Genomic DNA, 21,808 nt, shown 5'->3' with positions numbered 1-21,808 from the left:
CCTAGAGAAGTTCCTTTAGCATTTGTTGTAAAGCTGGTTTGGTGGTGCTGAATTCTTTTAGCTTTAACTTGTCTGTAAAGCTTTTGATTTCTCCATCAAATCTGAATGATAGTCTTACTTGGGTAGAGTATTCTTAGTTATAGGTTTTCCCCTTTCATCACTTTAAATATATGATGTCACTCCCTTCTGGCCTGCAGACTTTCTGCTGAAAAATCAGCTGGTAACCTTATGGGTTTCCCTTGTATGTTATTTGTTGCTTTTCCCTTGTTGCCTTTAATGTTTTCTCTTTATCTTTAATTTTTTTTTCAATTTGATTACTGTGTCTCAGTGTATTGCTCCTTGAGTTTATCCTGCCTGGGACTCTCTGTGCTTCCTGGACTTGGGTGACTGTTTCCTTTCCCATGTTAGGGAAGTTTTCAGCTATTATCTCTTCCAGCATTTTCTCAGGCTCTTTCTTTCTCTCTTCTGTGTCTGAGACCCCTATAATGTGAATGTTGGTGTGTTTGTCATTGTCCCAGAGGTCTCTTAGATTGTCCTCACTTCTTTTCATTCTTTTTTCTTTATTCTGTTCCATGGCTGATTTCCACCACTCTGTCTTCCAGCTGACTTACCCATTCTTCCGCCTCATTTATTCTGCTGTTGATTCCTTCTAGTGTATTTTTCATTTCAGTTATTGTATTCTTCAACTCGGTTTGGTTGCTCTCTATATTTTCTAACTCTTTGTTCAAAACTTCTTGTAACTTCTCCCTCTGTGCATCCATTCTTTTCCCAAGTTCTTGGATCATCTTCACAGTCATTACTCTGAACTCTTTCTTGGGTAGATTGTCTAGCTCCATGTCACTTAGTTGTTCTTCTGGGGTTTTATCTTGTTCCTTCATCTGAAACATATTCCTCTGCCATGTCGTTTTGTCTCAATTTCTATTTGTATTTTTATGTATGTGGAATGTTATGTTTTTCGACCTTGGAAAAGTGGCCGTCTGTAGGGGATGTCCTATATGTCCCAGCAGTGCACTCCCCTCTTGTCATCTAAGGGCCAATGACCAGCTGGTCCCAGGGTAGGTTCTGACTTGCCTTTGCAGACTCAGTTCGACAGGCTGCTGGATTGTAGTTTTCTTGCTTCTGGTGTCTGCCCTCTGGTGGATGAGGCTGGTCTAGAGACTTGTGCAGGCTTCCTGGTGGGAGGGGTCAGTGCCTGCCCACTGGTGGATGGAGCTGGTTCTTGGCTCTCTGATGGGCATGGCCATGTCTCAGGGCATGTCTAAATGTGGCTGTGGGCTCAGGAAGTCTTTAGGGAGACTGTCTGCTGATGGATAGGTTGTGTTCCCGCCCTGTTGGTTGTTTGGCCTGAGGCACTGGAGCCTACAGGCTCTGGATGGAGCCAGATCTTGGTGCTAATTACCCAAGCAAGATGTTTGCCTCCAACAAGAGTTCAAGTAGATGAACACTCTCTGATATTTCTGCCACTGGATTTTATGACTCCAGAGAGAGCCATGGCCACCCTCCCCGCAACCCCCTCTGAGACCAGCATGTAGGTCTGGCCCAGACTCCTATGAAGTCACTGCTTTTGCCCTGGGTCACAGTGTATATGAGACCTTGTGTGCACCCTCCAAGAGTAGAGTCTCTGTTTCCCCCAGTCCTGTGGAGCTCCTGTGATCAAGCCCCACTGACTGTCAAAGCCAAATGCTCCGGGGGTTCATCCTCCCCATGCCAGGCCCTCAGGCTGGGGAGCCTGACATGGGGCTCAGAACTCTTCCTCTTGTGGGAAGACTTCTGTGATATAATTATTATTCAGTTTGTACGTTGCTCCCGGGAGGTATAGCATTTGATTAGATCACACGTGCGCCCCTCCTACTGTCTCATTTGGTTTCTTTTTTATGTCTTTGGATGTAGAATATTTTTTTTAGTAGGTTCCAGTCTCTTTTATTGATGGCTGTTCAGCAGTTAGTTGTGTTCTTGATGTTGTCATGAGACCTTGAGGTGAGCTCAAGGGCCTTCTACTCCACCATCTTGTTTCCAATCCCCCGCTCCTTAGTGTTTAAAAACCTAAGATCTAGGCAGTAAGTGTGCTCATTGCTACTGGTATGTCATTACCACTAGACCCTCTGAGAGGCTAGATCTACAAAACATTTATATCTATATATGTGTGTATAAATACATGTACACACACTCATATAACTGGATCTCTCTCAATAGCTAGCTAGCTAACTATCTAAAAGAGTTCACACCAATACCTTCAATTCCAGTCTAGCACACCAGGGTTTTTTCTAGCCTTCCCCCTTGCCATACTTGCAAATCTCTTCTCCAAACAGCAGGAAACCTGGCTCCCATTATTCTCAGTATAGTTTTTTTCCCCCCCACTCAATTCCCACTATGTGACCAATCTCCCTAGCACAGTGGCTACCTCCTTGGCTTCCCAGCCCCTGTGCTGCTGCCTCTACAGCCCCTTCTGCCTTCAAGGGAAGGGAAGGGAGGGGAAAAGGAGGGGAGGAGAGGTTGTCAAATGGCTTTGTGGGTTTTTTTTGGCCACACTGTGCAGCATGTGGAACTTCCCTAACAGGGATTGAACCCACACCCCCTGCAGTGGAAGTGCAGAGTCTTAACCACTGGACCACCAGGGAAGTCCTGTCAAATGTTTTTTTTGACTGAATTATTCAGAGAGGGAGAAAAGAAGGAAGGAGGGACGGATAGAGGGGATGGAGGAAGGGAGGGAGGGATATATGTTTATCACAAATTTTCTTGAAAACTAAATGATTCCAAGTAGCACAGCTCCTGCAAAGAATAGGTGCTCAGCATCATTAATTAGTATCCCTCCCCACTTTGTGTTTCATTTGCTTATTCTCTATAGATAACCCAGATCTTTTCCTTTTATTCTAGGTCCTGTTGGTTGGGAATCTTGGTCCTAGCAGTGTGTTTATTTGGACAGAATCCTCTCACAGCAAAACAAGCTGAGGTCCCGTGGAGCTCATCATCCATACATAGAATCTATACTGGATTTGTTGATGCTGGTGATGTTTGGCAGAGACTGAATACCTGGCTTGTAGAAGAAAATGTACCTCACACTCGGTCTTGCTCTCGTACGTGGAAGGCACACATGACCGGTGACCATGTCTTCTGCATGCCTGGAGATAAGGCGGCCACAGGACCAATAGGGACTCCTGGTGGCCAGTGCACCCTTGTACAAAGGATTGGCCCTAATTTGGTCATTTCAGGCAAAGATGTAACTATAAACACCACCCTGAATCCAGAAATTAAGGTTTCCCAAGCAGTTCTTGGAAGGCAGTTCCTGGCAGCACTAAAACCCCAAAGAAGCAAAGAGAAGCCAAAACAAAATCCAGATACCCTTCATGGAACGTTTGCTTTGTTATGGAGGGCAGTGCTGCCAAAGAGAAATGACTTCTCAGGTTTTCCATATATTGTCCCTAATGGTGTCCCCAGAAAAGTAAACTTGGTGCCACATAGATTAATGTGCTACAAAGTAAGACTGTCCAGGAGCCCTGAGAACGTCTGTGCCCCATGAGATGGGAAGGACAGGCAAGCCCACTTCCTATGTTACCCTGGGTCACTCTACCATAGGCAGCCTGGGAGTGGGCAGGCACTGGGCCTGATACCACGGTCCAAATGGGGTCAGAGTCCCCATTAATGTGGCATGCTCTGGACTGGGTTTGGGCATTTCTGAATCAGCAGCCTGAAGAGGTTCTCTAATTAGACATGTTAGAATCAACAGAATTTGGAGGGAGGGGTAGGGATGAGAGGACAGGTAAGAGGAAATAGAGAGGAAACTAATGCTGATGGAATAGCTGCTTGCATCAGTCAGCTTATGTAACAATGATGATAGTAATAATAATGGTATCTTACATTACTCAGCATTTACTATGTTCCAGGCTCCGTTCTAGCTACTTTACATATATTATCTCATTTACTCCTTTCCGCAACCTTATTATGAAGTGGGTATTTTTATTATTATCCCTGCTTATAAGAACCAAGACATTGAGTACCTTGATCAAGCAGACACAGCTTGAGAGGGGTGGGAGCAGGATATATATGTTCATCACTTCATTTAATACTCACAACAACCCGATGATATAGATTTTCATCATCTCCAATTTACAGGCAAGAAACTAAGGCCCTTGGACCAGCAACATCAGCATCACTCAGGAGCTTGTTAGAAATGCAAAATCTTTGGCCCCACTTCAAACCTACTGAGGCAGAATCTGGACAGAACCACCGGTCTAGACCAGAGGGCCCAGCGAGTCCCAAACTTGCACGTGCATGTGAGTCGCCCAGAGACCGTGTTAAAACCTGGATTCCTGGGCCCCACCCACCCTTGGAGATGCTGAGTCCCTGGTATTTAGCAGCAGTATTTTGGCCCTCTGTAGAGTTGCTTCCATAAGTTGTTTTTGGCATCACATCATCTACCAACATTAGCTGATATTGAAAAGCAAAATTTTCATACCAGTTTAGGAACACCACCCTAATAACTATAAACACCAGGAGTCAAAGTTTCATTTTAATTCAGGGGTTGACAGACTTTTTCTGTAAAGGCCCAAACTGTAGATATTTTACTCTGTATGGGCCACTGGGTCTCTGTCATGTCACAGAAGCAGCCATGGCCAGTACGTAAACAAATCAGTGTGTTTGTTTTCCAGTAAAACTCAATCAACTCCCCCTCCTTTAACTCAGAACCAAGGGAACCTCTGGTGATGGCAGCATGCCCTAGTGCAGAGCGGATTTGAAGAATGGGGATCTTAACATTTGGAAAGGAGAGGACTAAGTAAAATAGCTCATACTGTAGGGGAGGAAAAACAGTTTCCCCTCTACTCTTCTAGGTTCTTGGCTGAGACGCCCTTGTAGCAAAATACAGATTAACAAAAGAAAAACCATTTTAATTACTATGTAAGGGAGAGCCGCAAAGACAGGAGACTCAAAAGGCAGCCAGGCAACTGAGGCTTATATACCACCCTGAGCTGAGAAAAGGGACAAGGGTCTGGGCCTTCAAATGGAGGAGGGCCATTCATGGGAAGAGGAGAAGAGCAGATGTTTGGTGAACAGATGTTTGCCGGAGGTGCAGATAAGTCTCTCAGAAGAAAAAGTGATATTGGGTAATAGCTCTCTTCCTCGTACAGGGCCCCTTTCTAATTTCTTTTAGGCAGTTAAGAGGGAGGTAAAAAGCTTTTTCTGAGTCTGCTGGGTCTTGACTGCTTTCAGTTCAAAATAATCCACATGTGAAAGTGGTACTTTTTAGGGCAGCCTGTTCTGAACCCCCTCCATACCATATGCCTAGTTAACTTTCTTCAGGCTGATTAAACCATAACACCTTTGGGGTAACTTTTCTACCAGGCTATAAAATCCTAATACTTTATCAGTTTCTGCAAACCTCTCATCTCACAGGCTATAAATTGTCACTGTTTTTTATCATTTGTGTTATTAATTAAAAAAAAAAAAAGGTGTGCCAACAAATTTGCCTTCCCCGAGAATATCAAGTGAGAGTTCCATTTGACAAGGTCCTGCTTTTACTCAAGCAGCCATATTATTTTCTAATAATAGAAAAGGCATTAAAAAAAATCAAGTAATCACCTTCTATCATTTTCCAAGTGTGGGATAACTTTTCTCATTGGCCTGATGAGAAAAAGCCCCATGGTACTCAGTGCTGATTGCTGTAAGGATTACTGTTGGTTATTATTATGCTGTAAAGATTATTATGGTTTTCTAGCTTATAGGATGTCATCTTGGAGTCCCCACAGGATAAACTCTCCTGTCTCCTGTGAATCATGTGACCTTCCTAACCAGACACCAAGGCATGAGTTTCGTGTCCTCACTTTCTCTCTGGTGTTATAATCTTATGTTACCTACACTAGTTTTTACTTAGTTTCTACTTTCTCCATTTCCTTAATGTTTGTCTTATTTGGGGGCATTTTTGTAAATTGTCTCCTGTCCTTTTTGGAATACAAATTCATTTAAATCAAAAAGAATGTTCAGGACTTCCCTGGTGGCGCAGTGGTTAAGAATCCACCTGCCGATGCAGGGACACAGGTTCGATTCCTGGTCTGGGAAGATCCCACATGCCACGGAGCAACTAAGCCCGTTTGCCACACTACTGAGCCCACGTGCCACAACTACTGAACCTGTGCTCTAGGGCCTGTGAGCCGCAACTAATGAGCCCATGAGCCACAACTACTGAGCCCATGTGCCACAACTAATGAAGCCCATGCACCTAGAGCCTGTGCTCCGCAACAAGAGAAGCCACCGCAATGAGAAGCCCGCGCACCACGACGAAGAGCAGCCCCCACTCGCCGCAACTAGAGAAAGCCCGTGTGCAGCAACGAAGACCCAATGCAGCCAAAAATAAATAAATTAATTAATTCACTAAAAAAAAAAAAAGAGAATGTTGAAATTTGAGGATTCTTTAGTTCAATGTGCCTTGAGGATGAAGGGGAAGTGAAGCTGGTATCTGCATATTTAGAAAACAACACATGTGATATCTTAACACACCAACTTAAACATAAGGTACTCACATTTAGATGGTCACTTGTATGACCAAAGGTGAATGTTCTTGGCTGACATGTGCATCCCACCTATCTCACCTCATCCCGCCTAAGAACTCTAGACAGTTACTCTACAGTGCTACTTTTTTGTTTTGTTTTTGAAACAAAATCCACATTTTATTAGATTGAAATAAACCGCAAAATTGTTCATCTTCACCAATAAGAAAGCAATATTTTCTGTATTCTTCCTAGGTAAACCACAAAACTCCTGTTTTTGCAGAAGACCAGTTTTCCTGGTTATGCATATAAATCAAGATGAGGAAGCAGATATGTTCATGGAAAAACACCCAAAGGAAAACAGGCAAAACCAGACAAATCAGTCATCAATGTCTCCGAACTCAGATTCTGTCTTGCCTGTGAAACAGTGTTCATGGTACATCTGCTAAAAAGCTGATGTCCAGTTCGGTGGACTTACATTCCCTTGAGGACAAAGCCTACACTGAAATCCTCTTCAGGTGAGCACATGGCTTCTTTCACTTTCTGGTAACTTCCACAACCAGCCATTACAGATTTTTAACAACATACTCCAAACATAATGTACTTAAGTCAGAAGCACCATTGCGCTTTATAAATGTGTTCTCCTCCCTTTTCACTCCCTACCTCCTCAACATTTATTTCTTCAAAGAACTGATAACTCAAATCCTGGTCATTAGATCAATGATAATAAACATCATGTCCCAAATGACTTCAGCCCTGCCATTATGCCATCAGGGGGGAATCTCAAAGCAGCACTTTCCATACCGTCTTCTGGGAGAACACAGAAGTCTTCAAAGTCTGCAAGTTCAGATTGTGGCTGTTCAACAGGTGAGTGGTCAGTGGCTGATGGATTTGGTGAGAGGCCTGTTGGCAAATTTACCTTCAATGACTAAGTGGCCTGCATGTACCTTACAACTTTGCCTCCTAATAAACCAATAAAAGGCACCTTTAAAAATTCTCTTGGATATTTTCAGTGATTTCTGAATTACTTTAGGAAGCTCTGACACATTGTGTAGAGTTTTCTGTGTGTGTCTCATGAAATCCAGATCATGTTTTGTATTAAGAGTTACGTTCACAAAGCCCCGTGACTTGACCTCTGTTGAGTCAGTGTTTGGGAGTGTGTTTTGTGATGCTTGCATTCGTGCTTCCTCTCCATCTTCATCCTGGGAAGAATCCACAGGACCTTAAGCAATACGGAAGCATTAGGAAAAATACATAAATATCAGGCAGCTGTAGAGCATCATAAATTGTGGACAGAAGCACTTTATCTTTTCCTCTTTTTCCACTTGAGCCTCTGGGAATGAATCTCCACAGAGTGTCAGGATTGGTAAGTCACTATACGTGTTGGCACAGTGCTCCTCTGACATGTTGAGCTGGAGATGATCCGTGTCTTAATGTGAGGGCTTTGAGGTGCTGATCTGGGAATCTTTCTCCAACTTGCTGAATAATGTCCTCCACTTTTGGAACATTGTTTATAATAACCTCAAAGGTTAGTTGAGATTCTAGGTTACCTTGACAAGCCCTGCAGAACTTCCCACAAAGTTTCATTTGAATATCGTGTTTAGTGACCAAATCTGTGGCTTCCTCAAACCAGAAATCATAATAAAACTCCCTGTTTTCCATCACTTCATTTTTGAATGTGACACAGTAGTCGAGCAGCTGGCTGCCAAGAAGATGCCAGAAGTTTGTCGCTGGATTTTTTTCCCCCAACAGCTCTTGTTAAGATGGGACATTTTTAAGAAGGACAAATGAAACCAATGAAATAGAAATCTGTTAACATACTACAGAGCACAAATGCTTGACCAGCTATAAAGCTATTCCCTCCAGCCTGTGTCATTCTTTATACTGTCTTTATATAAAACAAAGGCTTACAAGAGCTCCACTTACATTTCAAAAGCACAATATCCTCCTGCCTATTGAAGAAGGCCCATTTCCTTCAGTTAGTATACCTTTTTCCACGCTCTAAAAATGGCAGCTATTACATTGTCAAATCCTATAAGCAGCTGCAGCGACTGTTGAAAAAGAGAACGGTCTTCCTCAGGTGTTCTCAATGCAATAACAATAACAAGCCCTGACTTTCCATGAAGAGCAGAGTGTATAGATACCCTGGGAATATTTCTGTAAAAGCTGAGTGGGCAGGACTTTCATTTTGGAAAGCAGTTCACTGGACACAATATATACCTGACCACATCACTACTCCACGATCAAGCTCCACTGTGTGTATGGAGGACATTCTGGACAGGGAGAAAGAGTGATTCTTTCTAACGAGGGAAAGTTAGTAGCATATGAACTGAGGACAATAATGCTAGCTCACACTGAGGATTACCACATGCTGAACGGTGTGCCAAGTACATTTTATTATTATAAATACATTGCAATAATTATGTAATTAAACATTCAATTATAATATTGCAATGCACTAACTTTTTAAGAAATCAGTCTTTCTCCCTGCTCAAAATGTGTAGTATCCTCTATACACATACAAGTACTTTTATTAAGTCCTTACTACGTGCTGGGCATGGTGCCAGATTCTATACATACAGTTAAATATTACTTCATTATCTGTGGTCTCAATTGTCACACAGAGATACATTTTTCCAGAATGAGAATCCCCCCCTTCAACCTTGTGAATTAATCGGTCACTTAACAAAATTTTATTTTACTCCACACCTTTGCAGAAAGAAAAATAAATAAGGCCTTTCAAAGTTGCCAGGAATGGATTATATATAAATTAAATGCGTTCAGTTCAACACATTTTGATTACATACTCTGTTTCAGGTGGTTCTGAATCAGACACATTTCTTCAGTTTTGTGACTTAAGAACATCAGTGCGAGTTGCAAATACTCAGCACACAAGTGCCCCGTGCTCCCAGGAGCTTGGGCACAAGCCACAGCAAGAGAGACTGGCTCTTGGCCTGGGGTACAGTTAGGGCAGAACCAGCAGCAAAGCCCTTTACTCAGCTGCTGGGATCCCTTTTCATGGAAGCCCCAAGGCAGGACCACCTCAGCCCTGTTCCACAGCCATTTCCTCTGTAACTTAGCAGCTTCTGGCTCCTGCCCTCAACACTCCATTGAAAGGTTCTCCAAGTTCCTTCCTTTTGCCAAATCCTGGGGCCTTTCCATTACCCTTCCTTTAGGGATACCAGATTTAACAAATAAAAATACAATGTCCAGTTAAATTTGAATTTCAGATAAATAACGAATGATATTTTTAGTACAGATCTTCCCTGACTTGTGATGGGGTTACGTCCTGATAAACCCATCATAAATTTAAAACATCATAAGTCAAAAATGCATTTAACACACCTAACCTACTGAACATCATGGCCCGGCCTAGCCTACCTTAAATGTGCTCAGAACACTTATATTAGCCTATAGTTGGGCAAAATCATCTAACACAAAGCCAATCTTATAATAAGTTATTGAATATCTCGCGTAATTTATTGAATACTGTACTGAAAGGGAAAAACAATAGCTGTCTGGGTACAGAATTGTTGTAAGTGTACAGATTGTTTACTGTCGTGATCACGGTCTGACTGGGAGCTATGGCTTGCTGTCCAGCATCACGAGAGAGGATCATACTGCACATAGGTAGCCCGGGAAAAGATCAAATTCAAAATTCAAAGTATGGTTTCTATACAACACGTACCACTTTCACACCATCATTAAGTCGAAAAATCATAAGTCGAGTCATGTAAATTGGGATTAAGTACATCATTTGTATACTTATTAAACTTATACTAAAAAAATCATTTGTTGTTCATCCAAATTGAACTAGTAATCTTGTATTTTATCTAATAACCCTACTTCATTCTCTTTGTATCCTCTGGGTACTTGATCCCTGAAACTCTCTTCCTTTGGGTAGTATCAATTCATCACTTTCCCTTTTTCTGCTCCTCCTGCCTGGTTCAGTTGAGTTCTCCAGCCTGTGCTGTAACATCAGCATGTAACCCTAAGCCTCTTCTTTTCTCTCTCTCAGCTTTCTCCTTGGAGAGGTCATCTATTCCTGTCACTTACATCAGTGGCTCTCCAAGTGTGGTCCTGGACTAGCAGCTGCAGTATCACCTGGAAACCAGACAGAAATGCACATTCTCAGGCCCGGATCCAGGCATACAGAATCAGGTCTTCTGGGGTGGGGCCCAGCAATCTGTGTTTTAAGAAGCCCCTCAGTTGTTCTGATGCACGCTAAAGTTTGAGAACCACTTGTTTAAATGATCACTTCTAAGCTGTTGACTCCCCAATCTTTATCATTAGCCCTGATTTTATACCCACACTTCCCTCTGGTATTTCAAACTGGAGTGTTTTGTGGAATGTTACAAAATGGGAGGAAAAAAAAACATAGCTCTATGGTCAAAAAGAATTTCCATGGGGGAATTCCCTGCCCTCCCCCCCCCCCCAAAAAAAAAACCAGTTTCCATGGTATTGCAGCATTTCTTAAGATTTGACTATTGGGACCTATTTCCCAGTGGTTGTGGGAGGATGCAACAACAGGACGGCGTCACTGGAAAAGAGATGCATTGAAATGGAATTCAAACTAACAATATTGTAAATCAACTATACTTCAATTTAAAAAAAAAAAGGAATTCATTATTGTCCCCTGCTAAACCACCTCTACAGCCTATTTCTTTTTAATTTTTTTAAGTTGAATATTTTATTATTAAACTTTCTTATTTTCCTGCAAGGCTGTAGCTTCACTGTATAAAAATAGCACCAGCAAACACAGTATGTTGCAAAATTAAGATAGTATTGTTCTTCATCTGACACTGTACAACTAACAAAAACTTTTCTCCACCTCCAGTTATTTCCAATGGGAAGATCAGTAAGTTTTGGGGGGTTTTTTTTGTTTTTTTTTTTGCAGTACGCGGGCCTCTCACCGCTGCGGCCTCTCCCGTTACGGAGCACAGGCTCCGGAAGCGCAGGCTCAGCGGCCATGGCTCACGGGCCCAGCTGCTCCGCGGCATGTGGGATCTTCCGGAACCGGGTCACGAAGCCGTGTGCCCTGCATCGGCAGGCGGACTTTCAACCACTGCGCCACTAGGGAAGCCCTCATCAAGTATTTTGACCCAATCCAGGGATGACTGTAAACTGTTATAAGGCTTAATATAACAATGTTATCTTTGAATTACATAATTTTTATAACTAGTTTTACTACAGATAATTTCAGGAATTCTGAGTATTGTAAACTGGAGCCTAGCCTAAAAATCATAGGGTGCTGTGGAAAAGATGCATAGTGTTTATCTGCAGTCATTAGGAAGTTAGGGGGTATTCTGGTAACATGTTGCAAGTAGTTTCCTTTGCTACAAGTTGCTTTTTAAAAAATCTATCCACAACTAATTTAAGACAACTATGCTAGATTGTTTCATACTAGTTTATTTAGGGGTTCCATTTTCACTCAATAGATTTTATGTGTTTCTCATACGCTTCTTCACTCATTAGTTCATCTAGTTCTGAAGGGTTACTGAGTGTCACATTGATCCGCCAATCATCTTCATAACAAGATTTTTGGACAAGCTCTGGATTTTCTGCCAGAGCTTCATTAATTTCAGTTACTTCTGATGGAGGAAGAAGAGCAGACAAGCAGCTTTCAAACTTTCTAAAGCACCAAACTCCTCTTGTTTGTTCAATTTTGTCCCAACTTCAGGCAGATTACAGTATGCAACATCTCTCAAAGCTCCCTGTGCAAAATTGCTGATTCCCGCTGCTGCAACACCGTTTTCTGTTGTGATCTGTCCACGTCCGCCTGTGAATTGACGCGCGGAGAGCGGAGCTGGGACTGGGCGCGGCTCCCCGCAGGGCCAGCGCCCCCAAGGCCCGGGCCGCCGCAGAGATTGCGCGCGCAGGCGCAGACGGCAGACCTCGGCGCGCACGCCCCGCGCCGCTCGTTGCGCCAAGCACCCGGGCTTCTGGCCTCCCTTTCCTTTCAAACAGACCTCAAATGTTGGAGTTCTGACTTCCTCTTCTCCCTATGCAGTCAGCCTCTGAGTTTTAGGGACTCAGTTACGATAACGTTGAAAGGTTGGAGACCTGACGTGACTTTGGAGCGTGAAGCAAAGCTCTTGTTGAGACTTCGCAGAGTCAAGGCCCGCTCCCTGGGACCCGCAGCCCGGCCCGTCCGCCCGGCTGACCTCAGTAACCAGCACCAGGCACAAGTCCTGGGGCTGCCCCCCAGGGCCACAGGTGACATGGGGTCTCACCTCCGAGAAGGCCCCAGGAAGAGCTGAGAAGGCCTTTTCTGGAGGAATGGAGGAAGAGCGCAAGGAGCCAGTCAGGACTTGAGGGAAAGGAAGAATAGAAGATGTCTAGAAGAGCAGGAAACGGGGTGGAGGCCTGGTGACAGAAGGGAGCAGTCGAGGAGGCGTGGGCGCAGCCTGGCCCGTGCGTGGAAGGACCTCGGCGTGGGCGGGAGACGTTAAGGGGACCGGGGGGGCTGAGGAGTCAGGGACCCATCGCCGGACCACAGTCATTCCACAGTTTCTGCTGGAATATAAATGACTTTCCCATGGATCCACCGCCCAAAGCCACCTGCAGTATCTTTGTTTCCTTTATCCTGAGGTAAATACGGGGAAAGGGAGGAAAGGGGTGGGGCGGGGGAAGAGGGTGGAGCGAGAATGGAAGAGATTTCGATGAGGGAGAGCCTACTGATGGTTCGCAGTCTTGTCTGCACATTGGAATCGCCTGAGGAGCTGTAAAAACCACGTCTGGGTTCAACCCCCAGAGATTCTGATGCCGTCGGTCTAGCCTCTCGACTGGTGCTTCTCAAACTTTAATGTGCGTTGGAGGCGCCTGGGGCTCTTGTTAAAATTCAGGTTCTGACTCAGAAGGCTCCGGGGTGGGGCCTGAAAGTCTGCATGTTAACAAGACGCCAGGTAATGCGCATGCCACTGCTCTGTGGCTCACATTTTCTGTAGCAACCATCTACGTAGAGGCTCCCAGAGGGTGGTCCTCAGACCATCAGAATCAGCATCACCCGGGAACTTGAGAGAAAGGCACGTTCTCGGGTCCCAGCCCAGACCCGCGGAATCTGGAATTCTGGGGATGAGGCCCAGCAAGCTGTGTTTTAACTCTCCCTCCAGGTGATTCTCACGCGTGCCAAAGTTTGGGAGCCACTGCTGTAGAGAATTACAGAGGGGAATAAAAAGCCTGAGGGAAGGGCGCTAATAATCACTGTAATGACAAAGTAATGAATTATTGTGGAAGTAAGACAGAAAGAGAGATCACGTGGAGCCCTATGTATGTTCCAGTTATGAACAGGTATAACCATTACAGTAAAATTAAGACACCACGACTTTGAAAACTGCAGGTTTTCAAAAAAAATTTTTTTTAAGTTTTTTTTATCTCTGTATCATCGTAAGTCATAGGAATTATTGGAACATTTTCGAGACTTGCACACTCACTGCAAAGATGAGGGAAAGGAGATGTCATTACTGGACCCGTCATGCTGTGGGCCTGCCTGAGCTGGGGTGGGGCGCAAAGGCACAGATGCAGGAAAATAAGGTGGGGATGCCTGGCACTGGGGATTGAGGATGGGGAAAGGGATGCTCCCTGTTCTGAGGCCACGAGGTTGCCGGCGTCTTGGTGATGGGAGGTGCTGAACCTGGTTGTGTTACTGATCCAGTGTCACCACTCTACCCCACGAGTGCCCTGTGCCTGGATTACAGTACCTAACTGGTCCCAGCTGGCCTCTCAGGCTCAGCCTTCCCAGACCCTGCTTCATTTGCTTTGCAGGCTCCAACTCCTGATTACACCAGTGCCCTTGCCTCCCTCCTCTCTTCCTCAGAGCCCTGTCCTCTCCTCCCTTCAGCACCCACGCCCCCTGTGTGCCATTTTCGCCCCTGTCCTGTGCTTTCCCTCTGGCTGACCGATGGCTCAGAATGGACGTCCCAGTCATCTGCTTACTCAGCCTCCATCTCTGTCCACCCACTGGGGTGAAGATCCCTGTCCACTTGAGTTCAACACATATCTACCTGTGGGCAAGAGATGCCAAGGGGGATAAAGCACAGTCTGTCCTTAGGGAGCAAGTTACAAACTCTGGGAACCAGTCCCCAAGACGTGACAGACCAAGTGCCGTGAAAAAGATTCACGTAGAGCATCGCCTGACTGTCTGCCCACACTCAGCTCTCCTGGTCCTGATGGCACTTTCTGGCCCCTTATGACACAAGCGTCTGCTAATCTTTCGAAAGTGTGTGTGTTGTTTTCCTAAGAAGGTGGCCAGTAGAGTCTACCTCTGTCACCTCCTTGTAGCTTACACAGAGTGAGGGACATGCTGAGTGACTGCCACAAAGCATGCCACCCACAGAGCACACGCCTCTCAATGACAAAGGTTCCTGTGCTCCTAGGAGCAGGGATGCTGATTTTGGAAGGCTGCTCAGAGTTGACTAGGTTCTTTGTAATATTTAGAGTTCTGAATCTTTAGAAAGTTGGCTCACAATAGAAAATGGCCCCACAGTTTATGAAAAGCCTTTTATTAAAGCTCCACTTAAAACACTTGTACAATCACTAATACTTATATGTGAATGGTTCCACATACTAGCAAATGTTACTGTTACTTGGGTAGAAATTGTAGGAGAGGCCATGTTCAGACTTTCAAACATCAGCAACACATTGCTCTCATGTCCCCTGGACTCCTGGGTCCTCGGAGGTGCTGTGCAATTGCTTCAGAAGTGGGAAAGTCTCCTATAGAAAGGTGGAGGGAAGACGTGTAGATGACACTAACCTGAAATTCTGCAGGTCCGTCCGATGTGAGTGCTTTTATTGGCCTGTGAGCTGAATCTGAGGTTAGTCTAGATGAACAATCACACATTTCAAGGCAAAAAAGACCATTAAAAATTTGATTGATTTCAACACCATGACATGTACTAATGTTTCTAGAGTATTTTGACATACACGTCTAGCACTTAGCAGTTGCTTGGTGAATATTTGTGGAGTGAATGAATGAAACACAAACCCTTCCCCAAGGTTGGTGCCTCACCTTAAAAAAGCGACTTGGCCTACAGAAAGAGCCCTGCAGGGACCCAGCACACATCTTCGTCCGAGGGCAGCGAGAGGTCCCAGACACAGCATCCAGGATACCATCTCCAGGGTGGAGGGAGGCCCACAATCCAGCCATCCCTCTCCAGTGATCCCTGACTTGGCCACCCCGAGTCTTCCCAGGATGCCCCTCCCCTTTATAGCCAGTTGTCAACACCAGAGGACACTTTCTTCTGTGGTAGAGAACAATTTTAGACCTTAGAACAGCTTTTCAAATATTTTTGACCATGACCCACAATGAGAATATATTTTATTTTACGAACCATGAAAGATACCAACTAATATATAATTGAAACAAAAGTTTCACAACACAACAGTTAGCCTTACTACACATGATGCACTGATTCTCTATTCTATTCGCAATCCAATAAAGAAACATGTGACACACTCCACTCATCTCACAATCCACTAATGGGTAAGATCGGCATTTTGAAAACAGGTGCACAGCAATCCACAGGAGGGATGGAATTCAGATACTCCATCTCAGGGACCCAGTGGCAAGAAAGGATGATCCTTCTCTGCCCACACCTGGGAACACACCTAGGTCACAGGAAAGGGTGATGCAAATCCCTCTTTTCTAGAATCTGAACAAGAAAACTCAAAGGAGAGGTCTTTGCTTCTATATCTAAAATATTATACTACATATAACATTATCAGTAAGTTTCTTAGCCATGATTTTCTACAGGGAAGAAGCCGCTTCTGACTGTCCCAGAGAGGAACTCCTGAGAGAAGAAAGACTGTGTGGTTGCATCTCCAGGACGTCCCCACTTAGTGCCACCAAGCAGGGGAGTGGCTGTGGCACAAGGCTGGCACCTGCACCGTGAGACCCTCCATCAGTGTCCGCAGCAACAACTTCTCAGAGCCTCTGATGGGATATTTTGTGTTGTGACTCTTGGGAAGGTGGGTACAGCATGCACTGTTCTTCTGCCATATGTGACCACAGAATCCTTTTTTCAAATACTCCCTGAAAATCTGCAGAACACAGTTTAGGGACCACTGCCCCAAGTTGGAAGGAACAGTGTAGACTGGGGAATTCTTCACTGCCACACCAGTTGAGGGCAGGGCCAGGGTGTTAGGACACTTCAAGGGGACTTGAAGGCATCACTGTACATAGTCAATCACATGAAAAAGCAAAGGACCTTGTCAGGTGTGGAGCGGACCCTTGTTTATGGAGTCACCATTTGTAGTTTACAGCTGACCTAGTTGTATCCTGCCTACCTCCAGGGGGCGCCATTCATAAGACCCTGGGTTGACTGAGGCCCTTTGGAGTCCAGCGAGGCAGTAGGAGCCCTCCAAAAACAGGTTTATGTTTTAAACTGTAAAAACTAAAACAGAGTTACAGAGCTGTTGGCCAGAATGTCCAGCACAGTCTCTCTCACCCTTGAGTACATCCATTGACTCTCGTTTTTTCTGTTAGTGCAGCTTCTCGGGGTGGGAGTGGGTAAGGCTCTTAAGTTTTCAGACTCAGACCCCAGACTTGGTTCCATCATTGCTTATCCCACCAAGCTGAGGCGAATAAGGCGTATTAAAGCTCTTATCAATGTGATCAACAGTCGCTTTGTGGAAGCTACATCCTGCTGCAGCTCCCTGCCCTCAGACTTCGGTACCCAGGTTCTGAAAGAGGGTACTGTGCCTAAACTTAACGATTTGCTCTGAGCCTGAGAGAGGCGGGACCCCTGAACACTGCACTCTACCCAGAATTCCTTTCACTTGTTTCTAAACATTTTTTGCTGTCATATATAAGCATTAAGTAATTTCTTGGATTAAAACTCTCATCATCCTGGATTCCTTGTAGATGCACCATCACATTTATATCCAAAACATAAAACAAAATACACCTCTGACCTCACAGGTGACAATTTTTACGGGAGCATCTCTCTGGATCACTTGTTAACTGGAAAATGAGTGGTCATATTTCCCCAGAGTAGAAGAATGAGGACTTACAAAACCTCCCCAGAGAACATTTTGTGATGTGGGATATCAGGAGGATAAAATGAACGTCCCCAGGGGGGTACATGAAAGGAAAACCAGAGAGACTGGTACAGTTACATTTCATACCTTTGTTTAAAAAAAAAAATCATGCTAAGTTGCTGACCAACTTGCAAAATGTCAACCACTCTTTCTAATTCTCCCTAACAGCTTCGGTTCCCCCCCTCGCAGTTCTTTTCTTCCTGCAGACCTGTTTTCCCTTCAGTCCCAGAGCTGTGGGATGAGGCGCTGTGTTTGGCCATGCTGGTTGCTGGTGTCTGTACATTAGCGCTGGTCTCGGTGCAGCCAGCCATGTCTCCTCCAGGGTCCCCTCCAGCCTCCCTGCTTCTGCAGAAACCTCTCTGTCTGGACCGCCTGGCTAGCAGCAGTTTCCAGGCCGCTGCTCTATACTTCTTTGAAATGAGGTTGTAGAGGATGGGGTTGATGGATGCGCTTAGATAGAAAAGTTGCAGGGCACAGTGTTAAAGTACTATAGAAGTACATCATCCCGGAATCTTTGTTATTTATGTAAATGATTCTGCCAACGTGGAAAGGCTGCCAGCAAACTATAAATGCCAGAACCACCACCACTGCAAAACAAGACATAGGCGCCAGAATTAGCTAAAGCATCCGAAAACAAAAAAGCATCCCCAGGAAACCATCTGAAATAATAAGTAAAAGCAAAATAAATAAAACTCTTGCCTAGCCAAATCCCCACCCCAGAAAAACTACCAGGTTGCAGACAGCATCGATATTAGCTTTAAAGCTGAGTGTTCGGCTCATACATTTACTATCAAGGCCTGACATAAACCAGAAGGAGTGATTTCTACTAACAAGCTGTTCTGGCAGGCTTCCTTCCACAAACCCACTTCGTTGACATGTTCTCTGTTTTCGGTTGAAAAGAACTCTGCAACAAGTCTGCACAATCTTTATTTTTTTGATATGGGCATGATTCACTTTAGTCTTCAGGATAACATAATATTAAGTAAAGAAAGTTTATCTTAACGTGAGCTATCCCGTCTTCTCCAGGGTTCTGTAATTCCATAACTGCAGCATCAAACAGAGACAGGCAGTTCGCTTAAGAGCCTGCAATTATCCATCTTGGATCAGCCCAGCTCGCTGATCACAGAGGCTTTGGGAAATAATTGCTGCTTACAGGACTCGGATATCCCACTCTCAAGGGACGCCTGGGGTGACCCAGAGCCCTTGGAGGACGGGAGATGGTTTTCTCTGGAGACTAGAAGGAGAAGCAGGTGGAGGCTGGGGTAGAACGACAGAATGAAACGTGGCCAGAAGAGGCGCCGAGGGCTGGGAGACCAGGGGAAGGCGACACAGCCTGGACCGTGGGTTGGGGTGTTTGGAACAGAGGCGGCGCCACTCACGCAGGACGCGGACCGTCTGCTGGTGTCCCTTCTCCCGAGCGGAGGTGGCCGGGCCTCGCAGCGGCCCGCGCCTCCTCCACAGCTTCCGCCCGATGAGCCCGTAGAGGACGCTGAGGCACAGGAAGGGCAGGAAAAAGTAGGCGGTGGTGACCCACAGCATGACGCACAGCGCGCCCCGCTGCGCCGGGCTCGGCCGGCACTCCTGGCTGAACAGCGCCGCGGCCGCCGCCGCCTCGGGCCCCGACGGCGGGGACAGCGGTGGCGCCCGCGAGGACCCGAGGAGTGGCGGGGGCGGCGGGGCGAGGGGGTGAGCTAAGCGGTGCCGTTAAGGTCCTGGACCGAGTAGCGGCCGGGGTCCTGCTCGACGCCCACCAGAAAGAAGGGCCCGGCAGAGAGCAGCGCCACGGCCCAGAGCGCGGCGATGACCACGCGGACGCGGCGGCGGGTGACGAGGACGCGGGCCCGGAGCGGGCGACAGATGGCGAGGTAGCGCTCGAGGCTGAGCGCCGTCATGTGCAGCAGCGTGGCGTAGGTGCAGCCCTCGCCCACGTAGAGCGAGAGGCGGCAGAGCAGCGTACCGAACACCCAGGGCCGGGGGCGCCAGAGGCGGTACAGGTCGAAGGGGAGCCCGAGCAGGATGAGCAGGTCAGACACGGCCATGCTGCCCAGGTACAAGCTGGTGGTGGTCCGCATGTCCCGGTAGCGCCCGATCAGCAGCACCGTCATCACGTTGCCGCTCACCCCGACGGCGAACAGGCCCAGGCACACGGCGGTCACTGGCACCAGCGCCCCCAGGGGGAAGGGCGAGCAACGGCGCTCGTCGCAAGGCAGCAACTCTGCCCACGGCGGCTCCCCCACGCCCTCCGAGCCGTCGCTGCGGTTCTCGGCGCTGCCCATGGGCGCGCCGCGCCCCCGGGCCGGGCCAGGAGCCTAGCGCCTGGTCCCAAGGCAAAAGCGCTTCCTTTGGCGGCCGGTGCGCGCTGGGCGCGCCAAACCCCTGCCGCTTGTACAGCCCGAGCCCAGCGGCACCGCGCGCGGGAACGTGGCTCTGCAGGGTCCGCCTTGAGGGCTGCCAACCGGGCGAAGCGCAGTCCCCACCCCCAGTCACCGCCCGGCCTGCCTCGGCCCCGCTTCCGCTCCCAGGCCCGTGGTATTCCACGTATTCCAGGCGCTTCCCTCCCCACCAACTGAACGCGGGAGGCGGTCGCCGCGGACGAGCCCCACCCAGACGCGGGAAGCGATTCCTGAACCCCAGCGAGGTTGGTTACAGGACCCAGCGGAGCGTGGGCTCTTTTGTAGATTGGGTTCAGAGGGGAACCTTCTGAGGGACCTCGGCTGGTGGCTCCGTCTTGACGGTTCGGGAAGGTGCCGCAATACCAATAATAGGAGAGGAGCCTAGACCAGAATCTAGACCCCTCCCGGGTTCTGGTCGCGGCTCAACAACCGAATCATCTCGGATCAGTCCCAGCCTTGCTTGCCCAGCCAGTTCTCCTCTTCTGTAAATTTTCAAGCGGTGATGGAGTTGACCGAGTAATTTCAACGATGTCTATGACTCTGAAATCTATGGATATGACCACGTCTATTCATTTTAAAGAACAAGGCTTAAGTATTTACGTTTACCTCTGCGTACTTAAACGTGTGCTGTTTTGTTCCTGTGTACAAAATATGCTATAAATGTAATAAAGCAGAGTATTGGCCAACACCAGAAAGAACTAAAATTCTGGGGAAAAGACTAAAAACTGGTTTATGAGTCAATTCATTGTGGTCCTAATGACAATAGCTGACACTGAGAGCTCAGGATGTATTTGGTGCTGTGCTTTCCATTTAATCTTCAAGTCCTTAGAACAGAGTTTTTTTTTTATCTCTTCATGGGTAGACGCTCCTCTAGTGGTTTTTCCATCCATCCGACTGTGGTTTAAATCCTCAACTTCTTTTCCCAAGGTTCCCTTCCTCTTTCTGGAACTGAAACCAGGCTTTGCTCTAGTGCCTCGCATCCCCACCCCGTTCCCCGTGGTCCTTTTTCACAAGCAGAGCCATGGGCTGCGAGGAGGGGTACCTGTCACTTTCCTCATCATTGCTCTTCCCAGCCATCCTAAAACCTACGTTTGAATCTAACTTCCTCACAGTCTGCCCTCTGCAGCCCCCTCCCCAACCGCTCACCCTCATTCTTGAGAATTTGGGTGCCTGACCTTCACTCTCTCAAGCACTCCTCCTAAAATTCACACCCCTGCACAATTCCCCTGCCTCTCCTTTCTATCAATGGTCTTGTCCTCCCCCCCATCTCAGGCAGCGGTTCCTGTGTACATCCCTTACACCTTATCATTACCAGTACCTGGGAGCTCGCCTTCATCTCAGTTTCAGCCCTCCCAGATTCTGACCTTCACCCTCTGTCTTTCTAGCTCACTTTCTCTAATACCTCAACTCCTACAATCCTTCAACCGCGCTGGGACCTCCATTCGGCTTCTCCTCCTACATTTTCCTTGTCCCTCACCTGCCTCAAGTCCACGCTTCCCCACTTTAATGGATTTAAACTCCGAGAGCAATACTAATCGCCCCAAGGAAAACACCCTCAATTCCCGTGCTCTTTTCTCTGTTGTCATACTTGTCTCCTTACGAGAGCACAACCATAACCCTGGTTAAGTGGAACCCTCTGCTTACTCTGTGCAGTCTCCCAAGCACCTAGAGTTGTTTCACTTGAAATTCACAACCTCTAGCTGGATGCTTAGTTTTCTCCCACCATCCTCATACTTATCCTATTTAATTCGCTCTCTCGCTCTCCAAACCACTCTTTTGTACATCCTCCTCTCTCCTTAATCCCCAAGACCTCGTCCCCATCCTCGCTCTCAGGTGATGATCTTGCATTCCAATTCCTGGAAAGAATAGAAACAGCTGGAAGAGGACTACATGCTCCCA

At 46.7% G+C, this 21,808-nt stretch overlaps 1 protein-coding gene and 1 long non-coding RNA gene across 4 annotated transcripts in view; one reads left to right on the top strand and one right to left on the bottom strand.

Annotated features, from left to right (window-relative positions):
- LOC117203105 (uncharacterized) overlaps positions 1-17,330 on the top strand; it is an 81,992-nt gene extending 64,662 nt beyond the window's left edge. For all 3 annotated transcript variants that reach the window (XR_007473049.1, XR_007473051.1, XR_007473050.1), the window contains 5 exons: positions 2,875-4,271; positions 6,735-6,997; positions 7,254-7,346; positions 10,498-13,070; positions 16,231-17,330. This is a non-coding gene — a long non-coding RNA (uncharacterized LOC117203105). The remainder of the gene's footprint in view (positions 1-2,874; positions 4,272-6,734; positions 6,998-7,253; positions 7,347-10,497; positions 13,071-16,230) is intronic.
- On the bottom strand, positions 15,432-19,901 carry MLNR (motilin receptor). The gene is given in 4 exon segments (XM_004274632.3): positions 15,432-17,990; positions 17,992-18,103; positions 18,896-19,210; positions 19,213-19,901. Coding segments are annotated over 4 exon segments (1,320 nt in total). The 5' UTR covers positions 19,793-19,901; the 3' UTR covers positions 15,432-17,677.
- Positions 19,902-21,808: the final 1,907 nt, after the last annotated feature.

This window comes from Orcinus orca, chromosome 18 (genome assembly GCF_937001465.1).
Source record: "Orcinus orca chromosome 18, mOrcOrc1.1, whole genome shotgun sequence".
In the NCBI taxonomy this organism is placed as follows: domain Eukaryota; kingdom Metazoa; phylum Chordata; class Mammalia; order Artiodactyla; family Delphinidae; genus Orcinus; species Orcinus orca.
The sequence above is the reverse complement of the archived record's forward strand: the minus strand, read 5'-3'. Positions and strand labels throughout refer to the sequence as shown.